At 42.8% G+C, this 20,406-nt stretch overlaps 1 protein-coding gene across 1 annotated transcript in view; it reads left to right on the forward strand.

The window, feature by feature from the left end:
- RCHY1 (ring finger and CHY zinc finger domain containing 1) overlaps window positions 1-20,406 on the forward strand; it is a 70,206-nt gene that overhangs the window by 31,321 nt on the left and 18,479 nt on the right. Inside the window, exons 4-5 of the mRNA XM_044303086.1 lie at window positions 9,703-9,781; window positions 15,840-15,884. Coding sequence (XP_044159021.1) covers window positions 9,703-9,781; window positions 15,840-15,884 — 124 coding nt within the window. The remainder of the gene's footprint in view (window positions 1-9,702; window positions 9,782-15,839; window positions 15,885-20,406) is intronic.

Raw genomic sequence — 20,406 nt, forward strand, 5'->3', positions numbered from 1 at the left:
GCACAATTAACTCCTCAGGTGCCGCACTGTAAGAGATCAGGGCTGCCAGGCAGCAGGGGGCAGCCCCCCCCCCCCCTCCCCAGTTTGAATATCGTTGGTGGCACAGTGTGCGCCCACCATCGCCCCCCCCCCTTCCTCCCTCTATAGTTAAAAATCGTTGGTGGCACAGTGTGCGCCCACCATCGCCCCCCCCCTTCCTCCCTGTATAGTTAAAAATCGTTGGTGGCACAGTGTGCGCCCACAATCGGCCCCCCCCCCTCTCCCTATAGTAGTAACAACCATTGGTGGCAGTGTGCGGCCTCCCATCCCCCCCCCCCCCCATCATTGGTGGCAGCGGAGTTCCGATCGGAGTCCCAGTTTAATCGCTGGGCCTCCGATCGGTAACCATGGCAACCAGGAAGCTACTGCATCCCTGGTTGCCATGGTTACTTAGCAATAGTACAATTGTAGAAGATTCATACTTACCTGCTTGCTGCTGCGATGACTGTGACCGGCCGGGAGCTCCACCTACTGGTAAGTGAAAGGTCTGTGCGGCGCATTGCTAAAGAACTGTCACTTACCAGTAGGAGGAGCTCCCGGCCGGTCACAGACATCGCAGCAGCAAGCAGGTAAGTATGAATCTTCTACTGTGGTGGTGGGGGGGGGGAATGGGAGGCCGCACACTGCCACCAATGGTTGTTACTACTATAGAGAGAGGGGGGGCCGGTGGTGGGCGCACACTGTGCCACCAACGATTTTTAACTATAGAGGGAGGAAGGGGGGGGCGATGGTGGGCGCACACTGTGCCACCAACGATTTTTAACTATAGAGGGAGGAAGGGGGGGCGATGGTGGACGCACACTGTGCCACCAACGATTTTTAACTATAGAGGGAGGAAGGGGGGGGGGGGGATGGTGGGCGCACACTGTGCCACCAACGATATTCAAACTGGGGAGGGGGGGGGGGGTCTGCCCCCTGCTGCCGGGCAGCCCTGATCTCTTACAGGGGAATATGATAGTACAATTAACCCCTTTAGGTGCCGCACCTGAAGGGGTTAATTGTGCTATCATATCCCCCTGTAAGAGATCGGGTGCTGCCAGGGAGCAGGGGGCAGTCTTGTACAAAGTTTGCAGTGTATTCTAACTAGAAGCGTCCCCATCACCATGGGAACGCTTCTGTGTTAGAATATACTGTCGGAAATGAGTTTTCACGAAGTGAAAACTTAGATCAGAAAAAGCTTTTATGCAGACGGATCTTCGGATCCGTCTGTATGAAAGCAACCTACGGCCACGGATCACGGACACGGATGCCAATCTTGTGTGCATCCGTGTTCTTTCACGGACCCATTGACTTCAATGGGTCCGTGAACTGTTGTCCGTCAAAAAAATAGGACAGGTCATATTTTTTTGACGGACAAAAAACGGTGCATTTTCCGATTTTTCCACGGACCCATTGAAAGTCAATGGGTCCGCGAAAAAAAACGGGAAACGGCACAACGGCCACGGATGCACACAACAGTTTTTTTTCACGGCCCGCAAAAACGGGGTCCGTGGGTCCGTGATCCGTGACCGTTTTTTCGTCCGTGGGTCTTCCTTGATTTTTGGAGGATCCACGGACATGAAAAAAAAAGTCGTTTTGGCGTCCGCCTGGCCGTGCGGAGCCAAACGGATCCGTCCTGAATTACAATGGAAGTCAATGGGGACGGATCCGTTTGACGTTGACACAATATGGTGCAATTGCAAACGGATCCGTCCTCATTGACTTTCAATGTAAAGTCAGGAGTCCCTTTACTTTCACACTTGTGTTCATAATGCAGACGGTGGCTCCGTTCAGAGCGGATCCGTCTGCATTATATTGTTAAAACATTTCTAAAGTGTGAAAATAGCCTCAGACGGATCCGTCCAGACTTTACATTGAAAGTCAATGGGGGACGGATCCGTTTGAAAATTGAGCCACAGTGTGTCATCTTCATTCGGATCCGTCCCCATTGACTTACATTATAAGTCTGGACGGATCCGCTTGCCTCCGCACGGCCAGGCGGACACCCGAACATAACTTGAAGCGTCCCCATCACCATGGGAACTCCTCTATGTTAGAATATACTGTCGGATATGAGCTACATCGTGAAACTCATTTCCGACAGTATATTCTAACACAGAGGCGTTCCCATGGTGATGGGGACGCTTCAGGTTAGAATACACTGAAAAACTGTGTACATGACTGCCCCCTGCTGCCTGGCAGCACCCGATCTCTTACAGGGGGCCGCGATCAGCACAATTAACTCCTCAGGTGCCGCACTGTAAGAGATCAGGGCTGCCAGGCAGCAGGGGGCAGCCCCCCCCCCACCCCCCAGTTTGAATATCGTTGGTGGCACAGTGTGCGCCCACCATCCGGCCCCCCCCTTCCTCCCTCTATAGTTAAAAATCATTGGTGGCACAGTCCAACTTATGGACTGTGCAACATATCAAAAGCTAAAACACGACCCTACAGAAGAATATCAAAAGAAATTGGTAGAATATTGCACCACAGGTTTAAATAATGACATCCTATTAGAACGAGAACACAAATTCATCATATCCACACAAAAACGACTACCAGCCTTTTATTGTATACCAAAAATACACAAAAATCCAACTGCTCCCCCCGGAAGACCTATTATCTCAGGGATAGGATCAATAACATCCAACCTGTCAGAATACATAGATAAAATGATACAACCATATGTGAAAATAATTCCCTCCTATATAAAAGATACCACGGCCATCATTACAACACTAGAAGCAATAGAGTATAATGATAACTGGACACTTGGGACACTGGACGTAAATTCCTTATATACAATAATTGATCACACACAGGGTATATCAGCACTCAAGAAACACCTAACTGATCATTCGCCCCTCAAAACAGACCAAATAAATTTCATCACAACTGGAGTCCATTTTATATTAACTCACAACTATTTCATTTATAACTCTGTATTTTACCAACAACAAATTGGCACAGCAATGGGCACCAGATTTGCCCCGAGCTACGCCAATATCTTCATGTCCGAATGGGAACGGGAGGTGATTGGTCCTAGGCTCGGGGCAAGCCTGGCTCTGTGGAGAAGATATATTGACGATGTGATATTCATATGGCAAGATACTGAAAGCTCCTTACAATCATTTCTAAACGAAATTAACACCAACAATCTCAATTTAAAATTCACATCTAACACAACTAAAACCCAAATAGAATTCCTCGACTTAAAAATCCAAATAGAAAACACCAAACTAATATGTAGCACCTACGAAAAACCGGTAATGAAAAACAACCATATTCTATTCTCCAGTTGCCATCTTCCACAATGGTTAAACAATATCCCAACAAACCAATTCAGAAGACTAAAAAGGAACTGCACTCTTAACACCAAATTCGAAGAAGAAGCCACCGAAATGAAAAATAAATTTATAAATAAAAAATACCCAGCCAAATTACTTGACAACGCACTAAATAAAGTTAAAAAAATGGATAGACAGGAATTCTTTAAAGAAAAAGAAGAAATTCTCATACAACAAAAAGAAGAAGCCAGACTAATCCTGCCCTACAATGCCCAACATAAAAATATCGCCAAAATCATTAATAAACACTGGCATCACTTACTCAAAGACAAAACCATAGGTCCAATACTCAATACTATACCACCAATAGTTTACACCAAAGCTCCCAATCTAGGACTAAAAATAGCTCCCACGATAAAACAAAAAGCAAAAAAAGTACATAACAACTGGCTATCTATGAAAGGCTTTTTCAGATGTGGGCAATGCAATAATTGCAAAGTGACAAATTTTCCTAAAAAAAACTCTACAAGTGTGCTCCACTCACAATTCATTCAAATTAGAAATAGAAGAATGTCTAACATGCAATACCACAGACGTCATTTATTTACTGGAATGCCCATGCCGCAAACAATACATTGGTAGAACAAAAAGACAACTGAAAAAAAGAATATCAGAACACATAGCAAACATCAAAAAAGGATACGAACAACACACACTATCCAAACATTACAAAACATACCATAACAGCGACCCATCATCTCTCAAATTCACAGCTTTCGAAAAGATTGCCAAACCATGGAGAGGAGGTAATCATATAAGCAATATGTCACGCAATGAATCCAAAAGAATCTATGAATTTGACACCCTAGTACCTGCAGGGCTAAACGCGGAATTGGAAATTTTTGGATTCCTGTGACCCTGGGGAGGTGCCTCCCTGGGAAAGTGAAATAGAGGTCAGGCTGTTACCAGCACCCCTATCTCCTCTCCCATCTAGGCCCCTCTCTCCCCACACGCATCATTAACTATCTCTTCCAAACACTCATCAGATGCACAAAATAGCAAAAACCACCAAAGAAATTGAAAAAATGAAGTCCACTTTATTAACAATTATTAAAATCAAACCAAGTAACAGCAGGAATCCATCTAATTATCTACATGAAAAGGACAAGTAATCCCGATTTCAAAATAATCTTGAAAAATCTCATAAATACAAATATTTCGAAAAAACGCACACTAACCGCATCAAAACCGTAATGGACATAGGAATACCAACAAAGGTATAACATTCTTTCTAGACACAGATACAAATAAGAAAGCCAACCAGCTCAAGATTACGCAGATCAGAATATACAAAACACCTACCAAACTATAATTGTAAGTACAAGACAACTTAAGATAATGAAGCTACAATAAATACCATTCACAAATGACCCAAATAATAAAGCTGCGACTAAATATGACTCAAATAATTTGATTTCAAGTAACAAATAACACTTGATAAAAAAAAAGGGGGGGGGAAAAAACGCACTGTAACCGCATATTTGCAAAAGAACCGCAAGCACTAAATAGCGGAAGAACATTGAGCATAAATCTAGGGATGAGATCCAAGATATACATGGATCTTTTACAATAGTAATACAAATTACTCCTAACAAGAAATATAGAACAACACAAATAATGTGAACAAACATCAGTTCATTTTTATTTCTATTTTCATTTTTATTCATTTTTATCTATTTTTACTTTTATATGCATCCCAGTCTCATTGCATTTTTTCTACATAATAAATCCAGACCAGGATTTAAACAAACCAAATCCAAACCAGGATTTACAAGCAACTCAATCAAATTGAAGGCAACGCCCCTTAAAGCAAACAGCATTTAAATCCTCACTCGCTCCTGATACAACACAAACCACTGAGGAAGGGACCAAAAGTGTCCCGAAACGCGTCTGGTCTAAGGAAGCAGTGAGGACGAAAGGATATTCACCACTTGGAATTATTAAACTTCCGCAAAGAACATATTCTTCTCAGCGAGAATCTTTTCAAATACCCCGCAGCAAAAGAGATTGGCCAATCAGGAACCACATCACCGTGTGACGTTGACCCGCATCATCATCACGTGCAGCATCACATGGTAAGGCGAGAGATCACGTGGGACGCCACGCAGGTCCTTGCACAAAGGAGTACACCGTAACGGAAGAAGAGGGGTAAAGTACAACCTTCTAATTACTAAGTATTCCATTAAACACGACGAATATATGAATAGACTGCACCGGGAAACTATATAATATATAAAAGACTACTTCTATATATATTCTATATATATTACCAGCAAGGTACCGGCTCTACCATTAAAGGGCGGATGTTCCAATATTGATAAATCCAACGAGTAGAAGAACAAGCAATGCAGATTCCCTACCAGCAAATATCTGACATTGTTCTTAATATCACTCACACCATTTGATTCTATAATCAGTACTGATTATCCAATTTTTTATTTTTTTATCGTGCACAAAATATATATTTGAGTGAACCAGCACCAATTTTGCACTAATTTCTTACCTTATTTCCTTTTTTTCACGTTTTTCTACTATTTTCACGATTATTTTTTGATCAAAATCAAAATCATACTGGATTACCTTTTACTTACAAGGTCACTGTACATGTACTGAAGATTACAAATACTCCAGAAAAACATCCCAACTATATGACTCTATATTCCAGGACTCATTGAATAGACTCTTTCAATATTTTGAACACCAGATACAACTTTATTTAAAACCTTTTATTTTTATTTATTTTTTCTTTTACCTATTTCTTTCATTTTTATTATATCTTTTAACATATGTCCAGATAATTTTTTATACATATAAACAATTAAAAATTAAAAATTAAATAAGCCAATCGAATACCCAACTGAAACTAATAAATACTATTTATCCAACCAAATGTGAGTGTGCCATCACAATTCTGTTTTCCAATACAATTCATTGGTGGCACAGTGTGCGCCCACCATCGCCCCCCCCCTCCTCCCTCTATAGTTAAAAATCGTTGGTGGCACAGTGTGCGCCCACCATCGCCCCCCCCCTTCCTCCCTGTATAGTTAAAAATCGTTGGTGGCACAGTGTGCGCCCACAATCGGCCCCCCCTCTCCCTATAGTAGTAACAACCATTGGTGGCAGTGTGCGGCCTCCCATCCCCCCCCCCCCCATCATTGGTGGCAGCGGAGTTCCGATCGGAGTCCCAGTTTAATCGCTGGGGCTCCGATCGGTAACCATGGCAACCAGGAAGCTACTGCACCCCTGGTTGCCATGGTTACTTAGCAATAGTACAATTGTAGAAGATTCATACTTACCTGCTTGCTGCTGCGATGTCTGTGACCGGCCGGGAGCTCCACCTACTGGTAAGTGAAAGGTCTGTGCGGCGCATTGCTAAAGAACTGTCACTTACCAGTAGGAGGAGCTCCCGGCCGGTCACAGACATCGCAGCAGCAAGCAGGTAAGTATGAATCTTCTACTGTGGTGGGGGCGGGGGGGGGGGGGGGGAATGGGAGGCCGCACACTGCCACCAATGGTTGTTACTACTATAGAGAGAGGGGGGCCGATGGTGGGTGCACACTGTGCCACCAACGATTTTTAACTATAGAGGCAGGAAGGGGGGGGGCGATGGTGGGCGCACACTGTGCCACCAACGCAACGATTTTTAACTATAGAGGGAGGAAGGCGGGGGGGGGGATGGTGGGCGCACACTGTGCCACCAACGATATTCAAACTGGGGAGGGGGGGGGGGGTCTGCCCCCTGCTGCCGGGCAGCCCTGATCTCTTACAGGGGAATATGATAGTACAATTAACCCCTTTAGGTGCCGCACCTGAAGGGGTTAATTGTGCTATCATATCCCCCTGTAAGAGATCGGGTGCTGCCAGGCAGCAGGGGGCAGTCTTGTACAAAGTTTGCAGTGTATTCTAACTAGAAGCGTCCCCATCACCATGGGAACGCTTCTGTGTTAGAATATACTGTCGGAAATTAGTTTTCACGAAGTGAAAACTTAGATCAGAAAAAGCTTTTATGCAGACGGATCTTCGGATCCGTCTGTATGAAAGCAACCTACGGCCATGGATCACGGACACGGATGCCAATCTTGTGTGCATCCGTGTTCTTTCACGGACCCATTGACTTGAATGGGTCCGTGAACCGTTGTCCGTCAAAAAAATAGGACAGGTCATATTTTTTTGACGGACAGGATACACGGATCACGGCCTCGGCTGCAAAACGGTGCATTTTCCGATTTTTCCACGGACCCATTGAAAGTCAATGGGTCCGCGAAAAAAAACGGAAAACGGCACAACGGCCACGGATGCACACAACGGTCATGTGCATGAGGCCTAAACCGCAGAATCAGGGTAATAAATATTGAGTTTTGTTTGACTGTTAACCCTCGATTAAAAAGTGAAAATCTGCCAAAAAAGTGAAATTTTGAAATTTGATCGTCATTTTCCTTTAATTCTTGTGGAACACCTAGAGGGTGAACAAAGTTTGTAAAATCATTTTTGAGTAACTTGAGAGATTTAGTTTCTACAATGAGGTCATTTATGGGGGGTTTCCACTATGTAAGCCTCACAAAGTGACTTCAGACCTGAAATGGTCCTTGAAAAGTGGGTTTTGGAAATTTTCTTAAAAATTTGAAGAATTGCTTCTAAACTTCTAAGCCTTCTAACGTCTTAAAAAAATGAAATGACATTTACAAAATGATGCCAACATAGTAGACATATGGGGAATGTTAAGTAATAAATATATATATATTTTTTTCAATTAATGGTTTTTATTTTCATAAAAAACACACATGTAGAAAAAACATGTAACATTACAGGTACATATATCTCATTATACAAAATATTTTTAAAGAGAACACAGTGAAGTAAGGACGTTATCGTCAGTATATTACACCAGAAGTGCTGTTAGGCCAGATATTGCGGATATATCTCAACGCATATGAATCAGGTATCTTAGTAATCAAGAGGGGGGAGGTGAGGGAAAAAGGGAAGGAGAGGGGGGGAAGGTAAGGAAAGCAGACAAGGGGTCGGGGGTAGGTAATTCCCTATCATGATGTACATATGTTCAATTGAAAGACATCATGAGAAATGCCTGAATTCTTTCCACGGGTTCCAGATTTTTAGAAAAACTGATCTGGTTCTCAGTTCCCAATGGGAGATTTCCTCCATTCTATATATTTGGTCTATCTTATTATACCAACACTCAAGGCTGGGAGTATCCCGAGTAAGCCATAGCTTCGGGAGAAGTAGTCTAGCAGCGCTTAGCATAAGTAAGAAGAGAGAAGCAGTGTGTTTAGGGATTTTCTGAACTCCTAGGGAGAGAAGGGATAGTTCCGGGGTACAGGAGATATTAGTCTGGCATATTCTGTTGATGGTCTTCAGTATCTCCTCCCACCACCCCCTGATCACACTACAAGACCACCATATGTGAAAATAAGAACCCTTCTCTGTTTGACATCTCCAACAGAGATCTGAAGAGTCTCTGCTGTATAGGCAGGTTTTGTTCGGGGTTTTAAGTAATAAATATTTTATGACGTATCACTTTCTGTTTTAAAAGCAGAGAAATTGAAATTTAGTTTTTGGTAAATTTGGGATTTTTTCATATTGACACAAATTTATGACTATCATGAAGTACAATGTGTCATGAGAAAACAATCTCAGAATGGCTTGGATAAGTAAAAGAGTTCCAAAATTATTACCACATAAAGTGACACATGTCAGATTTGCAAAATTAGGCCTGGTCCGGTGTGGAAGTGGTTAAGATATGCAATATGATAGGTTGCTATGGCAACAAAGACTGTTTTTCTTTTGGACCGCTTCTTAAATCTCCCCCAGCTGTGCAGAGTCATGAACCGGTTAAACGCGATGTGCAATAGAAATATTGAAGTGAGTTTGCAAATAACCTTTATTAAAACAATCAATTTGGGCATCCCTTTCCAATGCAGGCCTATGTGTTTCCATGGTTACAAAACTGGCAAACCCTGTGTAATTTCATTCTCCTAATGTCTATATGGTGGCCAGAAGAAAGGGCTGTAAGGGTACACTGCACTAGTTTTGTTTGTAGTCTGTAACCATGGAGACACATAGGTCTGCAGAGCAGCTGGAAACACATGGAATGGTAGGATGTTTGTAATACTGCTCTAGTCTAATACAATTTGCATAGTTGTTGCATTCATTTTTATTGTGGATGCAATGGAACGACAAAAGGAGGGAAATGTCCACCAACCTTGTTCCTGTGGAGTGCTATGAGACTCTTCCATCTGAATTGTATGTTAGGTGTTATATATATGTATATATCCAGTGTAACGCTTTTGTGTTGTTTCATATATTGTTTTCTTCTTTTTTTTAGGATAGGCCCAAAGGAACAGTTTGCACACTGTACAAAGTGTAATTTATGCTTGCCGTTAAGCTTCACAGGAAACCATAAGGCAAGAGATCAATTCCCGCTGCTGTTTAGTGTGTAATACATATGTTAGATTCATGTGACACTATAATGCGCGGAGTTCTGCGTGTCTACAAGAGTTAACACCAGGTGGCGACACTTATTAACCCTTGGAGTACAGAGTATCCTTACTGATCATCTTTATTTGTGACCTCCAGTCTGTGCATTGAACACAAATATGACATGAATGTTCTGAAATTTGTTTTAATACGCTGTGCCGAATACAGCCACAATCTTTAGTTATTCCTCCATATTCTTTATCAAATCTAGAGCAGCCTGACTTCAGTCATCCTGAAGCAGAAGAAATATACTTTGTTGCCCTTCCATAGCCAACTACAGATGGCTAGGTACAAATCAACGTGGCCTGTAATTAAAGGGGTTGGCCACTTTCTGGAGGATTGGACGGCACTTGCTAATACAGCCTTTGTTGAAATTCTGTGCCATTTTCTATATTTCATCAGGTATGCCCACTTGCTTGCCAACACTTTTGTGCTATCCACACAGAGGTCTTGTCCGGCTGCTGATGGAGGGTCATGTGACCAGGCAAATCCCTCAGTCTCCTTCATTCACATATGAATGCACTGGCACTTTTGGGAGTTTAGTGCAGGTGCAGTGTTTTTGAACAGAAAAGACTGATGGGACATGACCCTCGATCATTAGCCATCTTGTGGACAGAACCTCTATGCCGACAGCATAGAAGATTTATCTAACAATGGGACACTGCTTATGAAATCTAGCAACTGACACAGAATGTCAAAAAAGGCTGTATTAGTAAGTGCCATATGTAGTCATCCTACTTATACATTGGTCAACAGTAACCAGCAGGGCTGTGGAGTCGGTAGATAAATGCTCCGACTCCTCCTCCTCAGTTTTTTGTACTTCCGACTCCGACTCCTCTGTATTTAATATGCAAATGTATTTTATACATTCCTTGAAGGAAAGAAAGAAGTTCTTCTAAGCTCTTCTAGCACAGAGAGGTAGTTGGGCAGAAGCTGCTGCCTTCTCCTTTGTGTGCTGATCTTCTGCTGAAGACAGGGCAGTGGGAGGATCCAAGAAGGGACATTTATTTTAAAACATGATTTCCCTAGAAGAATCCCATAGTCATGTTTAAAGTTTAAGATAACATTCTGAGTTTACACGTTTTATAGCCTTAGCTGAATGACAGCAGTTTTTCCAATGGTTTACAGCAGGGATGTCAAACTCGTGGCCCTCCAGCTGTTGCAAAACTACAACTCCCATCATGCCTGGGCATACTACAGCTATCAGGGAATGATGGGAGTTGTAGTTTTGCAACATCTGGAGGGCCATGAGTTTGACATCCATGGTTTACAGCTTCAGTCTTGAACTATTGACCCTCCATTCCCTTCACTTATACAAGTGTCTCTAGTCCTGCAAAACACATATTTACTTAATCCCTTATCAGTGAGAGGCTAGGTAAACCATGGGCATTGTGTTCCCTGTAACATCAGAACACAACACAATGGAAAGTATATGTATTGCCACTCCTAATTGTGCATTGCGTGCCATATAGTGAAGCATATGAAAAGCATGCTTCTTCACATCACTGAACGCGTTTGTTTTGCGGTTACGTGAGGCACTGCATGCATTGGCCTTTATTCTTACAGTAGAGAAGTCATTAATTATAACTGTTTATGAATTCGGACATTTAAACTTGCTTTTTTATTTTTTTATTCCAATTTAAATTTAGTAGGAGTCGGAGTCGGTTCATTTTTTGCCGACTCCGACTCCGACTCCAGGTACCCAAAATTGACTCCGACTCCTCGACTCCGACTCCGACTCCACAGCCCTGGTAACCAGGCCAACCCCTTAAAAATAAAAAATAAATGGTATTTCCCACCACCAGTCCCCCATTGCTCCCATTTCAGCACTCGCCAGATCTCTACTGGGCCTTTATTTCTGATGCCTCTTGACACACAGGAAATGCCTCAGCCAATCACAATGGTGATTGGCTGAGCAGGCATTTCTAGAAGGGTGTCAAGAGGCACCAGCAGAGGTGAGAGTCAGAATGGGGAAGAGCATGACTTTGATAGGTTTTTTTTTTTCTTCTGCCACTTAAAGTGTAACTGTAGTTTTGGTTTAAACAGTCTTCTTGGCAAAGCTGTAAGGCTGCTGCCACACGTTCAGGTTTTTTTTATGCAGTTTTAAAGCCAAAATCAGGTGTGGCTCATAGGAGGAGAGAAGGTGTTAAGGACAGATACAGCTTCTACACTTGTTTCAATCTGCTCCTGGTTTTGGCTTCAAAAACTGCATCAAAAAAGTTGAACGTGTGCCAGCCCCCTAACTGAATGTTGCTAAGGAGTGCCTGTCTTCAGTCTAAGAAATCAGATAGGCAGGGTGATGGGCAGTGAAAGTCAGGGACTGGGATAGTGACAAAAGGTGGCTGGAAGCCTCTGTATGTTGCACACAAGTAAAACGCTGAAGACCCTTGTCCTCAGAAGACTCTTTACATCCTGTTTTCTAGAACAAAGAAACATCTTTCCCTAATGAAGTGTTATACAAAAGTGGTTAACACTCCTGTCCTTACACTTTATTAAAAAGAAACAAAATAACATTTATGCTTTAAAAGATTGCCGACTGGACAACCCATGTTACTAATGAGTTTTGACTGCAGAAAGCCATAATATCATTTGTGCTCAGAGGGGAAGGTCTATGTGGAAAAAATAAAGTTCTGCAGCTAGTGGGTGACACACTGCTCTGTTACTGAAATGGAGACTTTTCAGTGATAACAGGTGAAGGCATTAACCACTTAAGGACCACAGGTTTATACCCCCCTAGTGACCAGGCCCTTTTTTACAAATCGCCACTCCACAACTTTAGCGGTTTATTGCTCGGTCATGCAACTTACCACCCAAATGAATTTTACCTCCTTTTCTTCTCACTAATAGAGCTTTCATTTGCTGCTGAAATTTTTACTTTTTTTGTTATTAATCGAAATTTACCGATTTTTTTTTTTTGCAAAAAAATTACATTTTTCACTTTCAGTTGTATTTTTTTTTTTTAAAAACGACATCCATATATAAATTTTCCTCAAAATTTATTGTTCTACATGTCTTTGATAATAAAAAAAAATGTTTGGGTAAAAAAAAATGGTTTGGGTAAAAGCTATAGCGTTTACAAACTATGGTACAAAAATGTGAATTTCCGCTTTTTAGAAGCAGCTCTGACTTTCTGAGCACCTGTCATGTTTCCTGAGGTTCTACAATCCCCAGACAGTAAAAAAACCCACAAATGACCCTATTTCGGAAAGTAGACACCCTAAGGTATTTGCTGATGGGCAAAGTGAGTTCATAGAACTTTTTCTTTTTTGTCACAAGTTAGCGGAAAAAAAATGATGATTTTTTTTCTTTTATTTTTTTCTTACAAAGTCTCATATTACACTAACTTGTGACAAAAAATAAAAACTTCCATGAACTCACTATGCCCAACACAAAATACCTTGGGGGGGTCTTCTTTCCAAAATGGGGTCACTTGTGGGGTAGTTATACTGCCCTGGCATTTTAGGGGCCCAGATGCGTGAGAAGTAGTTTGAAATCAAAATCTGTAAAAAATGACCGGTGAAATCCTAAAGGTGCTCTTTGGAATGTGGGCCCCTTTGGAATAGGGGCCCTAAAGCGTGAGAAGAAGTCTGTCAAAAAATGCCCTTCTAAAAGGAATTTGGGCCCCTTTGCGCATCTAGGCTGCAAAAAAGTGTCACACATCTGGTATCGCCGTACTCAGGAGAAGTTGGGCAATGTGTTTTGGGGTGTCATTTTACATATACCCATGCTGGGTGAGATAAATATCTCGGTCAAATGCCAACTTTGTATAAAAAATGGGAAAAGTTGTCTTTTGACGAGATATTTATCTCACCCAGCATGGGTATATGTAAAATGACACCCCAAAACACATTGCCCAACTTCTCCTGAGTACGGCGATACCAGATGTGTGACACTTTCTTGCAGCCTAGGTGGGCAAATGGGCCCACATTCCAAAGAGCACCTTTAGGATTTCACCGGCCATTTTTTACAGATTTTGATTTCAAACTACTTACCACACATTTGGGCCCCTAGAATGCCAGGGCAGTATAACTACCCCACAAGTGACCCCATTTTGGAAAGAAGACACCCTAAGGTATTTCGTGAGGGGTATGGTGAGTTTATGGAATTTTTTATTTTTTGTCACAAGTTAGTGGAATACAAGACTTTGTAAGAAGAAAAAAATAAATAAAAAATCATCAGTTTCCGCTAACTTGGTAATCAATGAGGGGCATGGCGGTAATCAATGAGGGGCATGGCGAGTTTATCTTTTTTTTTTTTTTTTTTGGCACAAGTTAGCGGAAATTGATATATATATATTTTTTTCTCACAAAGTCTCCCTTTCCGCTAACTTGGGAGAAAAATGTCAATATAAATGTCTAAAAAATGTTACGCATTTGGATTCCGTGAGGGGTATGGTGAGTTCATGTGAGATTTTATTTTTTGACACAAGTTAGTGGAATATGAGACTTTGTAAGAAAAAAAAAAAAAATACTATTTCCGCTAACTTGGGCCAAAAAAATGTCTGAATGGAGCCTTACAGGGAGGTGATCAATGACAGCGGGGTGATCACCCCCCTGTCACTGATCACCCCTCTGTCATTGATCACCCCCCTGAAAGGCTCCATTCAGACGTCCATATGTTTTTTACGGATCCACGGATACATGGATCGGATCCGGAAAACACATACGGACGTCTGAATGGAGCCTTACAGGGGGGTGATCAATGACAGGGGGTGATCAGGGAGTGTATATGGGGTGATCACCCCCCTGTCACTGATCACCCCCCTGTAAGGCTCCATTCAGACGTCCGTATGTGTTTTGCGGATCCGATCCATGGATGCGTGGATCCGTAAAACACATACGGACATCTGAATGGAGCCTTACAGGGGGGTGATCATCCCATAAAGACTTCCTGTAAGGCTCCATTCAGACGTCCGTATGCGTTTTGCGGATCCGATCCATGGATGCGTGGATCCGTAAAACACATACGGGCGTCTGAATGGAGCCTTACAGGGGGGTGATCAATGACAGGGAAGTGATCAGGGAGTCTATATGGGCTGATCACCCCCCTGTCATTGATCACCCCCCAGTCACTGATCACCCCCCTGTAAGGCTCCATTCAGACGTCCGTATGTGTTTTGCAGATCCGATCCATAGATGCATGGATCCGTAAAACACATACGGACGTCTGAATGGAGCATTACAGGGGGGTGATCAATGACAGGGGGTGATCAGGGAGTGTATATGGGGTGATCACCCCCCTGTCATTGATCACCCCCCTGTAAGGCTCCATTCAGACGTCCGTATGTGTTTTGCGGATCCGATCCATGGATGTGTGGATCCGTAAAACACATACGGACTTCTGAATGGAGCCTTACAGGGGGGTGATCAGGGAGTCTATATGGGGTGATCAGGGGTTCATAAGGGGTTAATAAGTGACAGGAAGGGGGTGTTGTGTAGTATAGTGGTGTTTGGTGGTACTTTACACAGCTACCTGTGTCCTCTGGTGGTCGATCCAAACAAAAGGGACCACCAGAGGACCAGGTAGCAGGTATATTAGACGCTGTTATCAAAACAGCGTCTAATATACCTGTTAGGGGTTAAAAAAAATCGCATCTCCAGCCTGCCAGCGAAAGATCGCCGCTGGCAGGCTGGAGATCCACTTGCTTACCTTCCGTTCCTGTGAACGCGCGCGCCTGTGTGTGCGCGTTCACAGGAAATCTCGGCTTACGCGAGATGACGCCAATCGGCTTTAGTGTGACCTGGGAGAGCCGCCGCAATGGCGCCTTTCGGCGTTAGCGTGGCGGCAGGTGGCTAAAGCAGTGAGCAGGGCTAGGTGTCTGCACAGAGGGCAACCAGCTCTGGTCATAAGTGTGCCCCTTCATTCCTGAGGGCAGTGGGATTCCCAGAGGTTGCACCACAAAGTATTCTGCTTTATATTTGCATTGACGCCCATCCATGCATTAATTATATTTTCTTTAATTGTTTTCATTTTTTTTTACCTTAGTGCATAGAAAATGTGTCAAGACAAGACTGCCCCATATGTTTAGAGGTGAGTAGTGGTAAAGGCAGTAATGTATTACCGTGCTGCTGTAGTGTCAAGATAGTACTGCCCTATTTGTTTAGAGGTGAGTAGTGGTAAAGGCAGTAATGTATTACTGTGCTGCTGTAGTGTCAAGACAGGACTACCCTATATGTTTACCGGTGAGTAGTGGTAAAGGCAGTAATGTATTACTGTGCTGCTGTAGTGTCAAGATAGGACTGCCCCATATGTTTAGAGGGGAGTAGTGGTAAAGGCAGTAATGTATTACTGTGCTGCTATAGTGTCAAGATAGGACTGCCCTATATGTTTAACGGTGAGTAGTGGTAAAGGCAGTAATGTATTACCGTGCTGCTGTAGTGTCAAGATAGGACTGCCCTATATGTTTAGAGGTGAGTAGTGGTAAAGGCAGTAATGTATTACCGTGCTGCTGTAGTGTCAAGATAGGACTGCCCTATATGTTTAGAGGTGAGTAGTGGTAAAGGCAGTAATGTATTACTGTGCTGCTGTAGTGTCAAGATAGGACTGCCCTATATGTTTAGAGGGGAGTAGTGGTAAAGGCAGTAATGTATTACTGTGCTGCTGTAGTGTCAAGATAGGACTGCCCTATATGTTTAGAGGTGAGTAGTGGTAAAGGCAGTAATATATTACTGTGCTGCTATAGTGTCAAGATAGGACTGCCCTATATGTTTAACGGTGAGTAGTGGTAAAGGCAGTAATGTATTACTGTGCTGCTGTAGTGTCAAGATAGGACTGTCCTATATGTTTAGAGGGGAGTAGTGGTAAAGGCAGTAATGTATTACTGTGCTGCTGTAGTGTCAAGATAGGACTGCCCTATATGTTTAGAGGGGAGTAGTGGTAAAGGCAGTAATGTATTACTGTGCTGCTGTAGTGTCAAGACAGGACTACCCTATATGTTTAGAGGGGAGTAGTGGTAAAGGCAGTAATGTATTACTGTGCTGCTGTAGTGTCAAGATAGGACTGCCCTATATGTTTAGAGGGGAGTAGTGGTAAAGGCAGTAATGTATTACCGTGCTGCTGTAGTGTCAAGATAGGACTGCCCTATATGTTTAACGGTGAGTAGTGGTAAAGGCAGTAATGTATTACCGTGCTGCTGTAGTGTCAAGATAGGACTGCCCTATATGTTTAACGGTGAGTAGTGGTAAAGGCAGTAATATATTACCGTGCTGCTGTAGTGTCAAGATAGGACTGCCCTATATGTTTAGAGGGGAGTAGTGGTAAAGGCAGTAATGTATTACTGTGCTGCTGTAGTGTCAAGATAGGACTGCCCTATATGTTTAGAGGTGAGTAGTGGTAAAGGCAGTAATATATTACTGTGCTGCTATAGTGTCAAGATAGGACTGCCCTATATGTTTAACGGTGAGTAGTGGTAAAGGCAGTAATGTATTACCGTGCTGCTGTAGTGTCAAGATAGGACTGCCCTATATGTTTAGAGGGGAGTAGTGGTAAAGGCAGTAATGTATTACTGTGCTGCTGTAGTGTCAAGATAGGACTGCCCTATATGTTTAGAGGGGAGTAGTGGTAAAGGCAGTAATGTATTACCGTGCTGCTGTAGTGTCAAGATAGGACTGCCCTATATGTTTAGAGGGGAGTAGTGGTAAAGGCAGTAATGTATTACTGTGCTGCTGTAGTGTCAAGACAGGACTACCCTATATGTTTAGAGGGGAGTAGTGGTAAAGGCAGTAATGTATTACTGTGCTGCTGTAGTGTCAAGATAGGACTGCCCTATATGTTTAGAGGGGAGTAGTGGTAAAGGCAGTAATGTATTACCGTGCTGCTGTAGTGTCAAGATAGGACTGCCCTATATGTTTAACGGTGAGTAGTGGTAAAGGCAGTAATGTATTACCGTGCTGCTGTAGTGTCAAGATAGGACTGCCCTATATGTTTAACGGTGAGTAGTGGTAAAGGCAGTAATGTATTACCGTGCTGCTGTAGTGTCAAGATAGGACTGTCCTATATGTTTAGAGGGGAGTAGTGGTAAAGGCAGTAATGTATTACTGTGCTGCTGTAGTGTCAAGATAGGACTGCCCTATATGTTTAGAGGTGAGTAGTGGTAAAGGCAGTAATGTATTACTGTGCTGCTGTAGTGTCAAGATAGGACTGCCCTATATGTTTAGAGGTGAGTAGTGGTAAAGGCAGTAATGTATTACTGTGCTGCTATAGTGTAAAGATAGGACTGCCCTATATGTTTAGAGGGGAGTAGTGGTAAAGGCAGTAATGTATTACTGTGCTGCTATAGTGTAAAGATAGGACTGCCCTATATGTTTAGAGGTGAGTAGTGGTAAAGGCAGTAATGTATTACCGTGCTGCTGTAGTGTCAAGATAGGACTGCCCTATATGTTTAGAGGTGAGTAGTGGTAAAGGCAGTAATGTATTACTGTGCTGCTATAGTGTAAAGATAGGACTGCCCTATATGTTTAGAGGTGAGTAGTGGTAAAGGCAGTAATGTATTACTGTGCTGCTATAGTGTAAAGATAGGACTGCCCTATATGTTTAAAGGGGAGTAGTGGTAAAGGCAGTAATATATTACCGTGCTGCAATTGCTCAAAACATTAAAGGGTTCTCCAGGTCTGTGAATAAAGGATAGCTGTTACCAGAAGTATAGTACTGGTGTAGTCAGATGACAATCTGTGTATGCATTTCTTGTCTATAGATATTCTCTATGTAAGCAAGAATGACAGCTCCACAGACAAAATTAAAGGGGTTGTGTCACTTCAGCAAATATCATTTATCATGTAGAGAAAGTTAATGCTAGCCACTTATTAATGTATTGTGATTGCCCATATAGCCTCATTTGCTGGCTGGACTCATTTTTCCATCACATTATACACAGCCTGTTTCCATGGTTACGACGACCCTGCAATCCATCAGCGGTAGCCGTGCTTGTACACTGTAGAAAGAAGCACCAGCCTATGTGCGCTTCTACGGTCCCGGCCACCAGAGAGGTTGCCAGTTTTTCCTATAGTGTACAAGCATGGCCACTGCTGATGGCTTGCAGAGTCATCGTAACCATGGAAACGAGCAGTGTATAATGCAATAGAAAAATGAATCCAGCCAGCAAAGGAAGCAATATGGATAATAACAATACATTAGTAAGTGGCTTGTATTAACTTTCTCTACAAAATAAATGCTACTTTATGAAATGACACAACCCCTTTAAAATACTGTTAAGAAATTACAAAGACAGACGTCGTAAATTAGCTTTATTTATGTAGTTCCATAAATAACCTATTAATTTAGAAAATATAAGCTGCCTAAAAGAGCCAAAAGTATCTGCTCTACCAAATATAGTTTCCTTAACCAAACTACGTATGATTGATTCTCTCTCGTCTAATTGCTTTTCATCTAGAATTAGCCAGCCCTGGGTACGGAAAAGCAGAATAGTCGCTCTGTTTCCCAAGGCATGTTAAACCTGTTAAAAGCCTCATACTTGCCTGCCCCCTGGCACTCCTCTCTGGAACTTTGGTCAGTTCAACAGTCTTCCGGTCCCATCAACTTTTGGATGGGTGGGGTCACGTGTGCTGCTGCAGCCAATAACTGGCACAGAACTGCTGGGTCTTGTGCTTCTTGACCCCATCCATCTGGAAGTTTACACACCAGGACTGGAATACAGCTGAAGTGAGCCAGAACAGAGCTGCGGGGAGCATGTGGGCATGATTTTTGTTCAACAGATCCAACACTCTGCCGGGGACAGGCAAAAAATGCCCAAAAACTGGACAACCCCTTTAAAGGGAACCTTTACTCATGACAGGTTTCCTTTAAGCCACTCTCTGTATCACAGACCAATCTCAAGTGTATGGTAGGGAGAAACACATCAATATATCTTCTGCATTCCTTTATTTCATATTTAGAACTTCTTAGAATAGCTCAATTCATAAAGTAGAAATATAAAAACCTCAGTCCATGCGGTTCCTCCAGACTTGTCACTCTGCTTGGCGTCTTCCTTTTAGGGCCAGTAACAGGGAGCTCAACGTACCCACGACACAGCGTTTCGAAGGCACTCCCTCTTTCTTAAGAAACTCCCTTCATTTGTTGCTCGGTTCCAGGATCCGCTAGCTCAGGTGGTTGACACAGTTTACATTTTGTGGAGTCAGTTTACATTTTCTTATGTGTTCATAAGGGCTGAGGGTCTGCCCTTGATTCTCAAGGCTTCAGACTGGCCTTGTTGAGTGTGGTATACCTCACTAATAACTCTTCTTGCAGATGACCTTTGGTATCTTCCACCATAAGAGATCCTTCTCTGTCAGGCCCCCCTTTTTAATCCAAATGTACGGTCACTGTGTTTAATGACATAGCTATTGAAGCTCCCATTTTTAGAGTACGGCCACATGGTCAGTTTTCTGAATGCAGTTTTGGCAGCCAATACCAGGTGGATCATGAAAGGAGAGAAAGTCTAAAGGACAGATACGACTTCTCTTTTTTTGAATCCACTTCTGATTTTGGCTCCCAAAAGTACATGCAGAAAACCGACTGTGTGGCTGTACCCGTAGGGCTCGTGGTTTTTCAGATTCTT

The sequence above is a fragment of the Bufo gargarizans genome, chromosome 1 (assembly GCF_014858855.1).
Source record: "Bufo gargarizans isolate SCDJY-AF-19 chromosome 1, ASM1485885v1, whole genome shotgun sequence".
NCBI classification, from domain to species: Eukaryota; Metazoa; Chordata; class Amphibia; order Anura; family Bufonidae; genus Bufo; species Bufo gargarizans.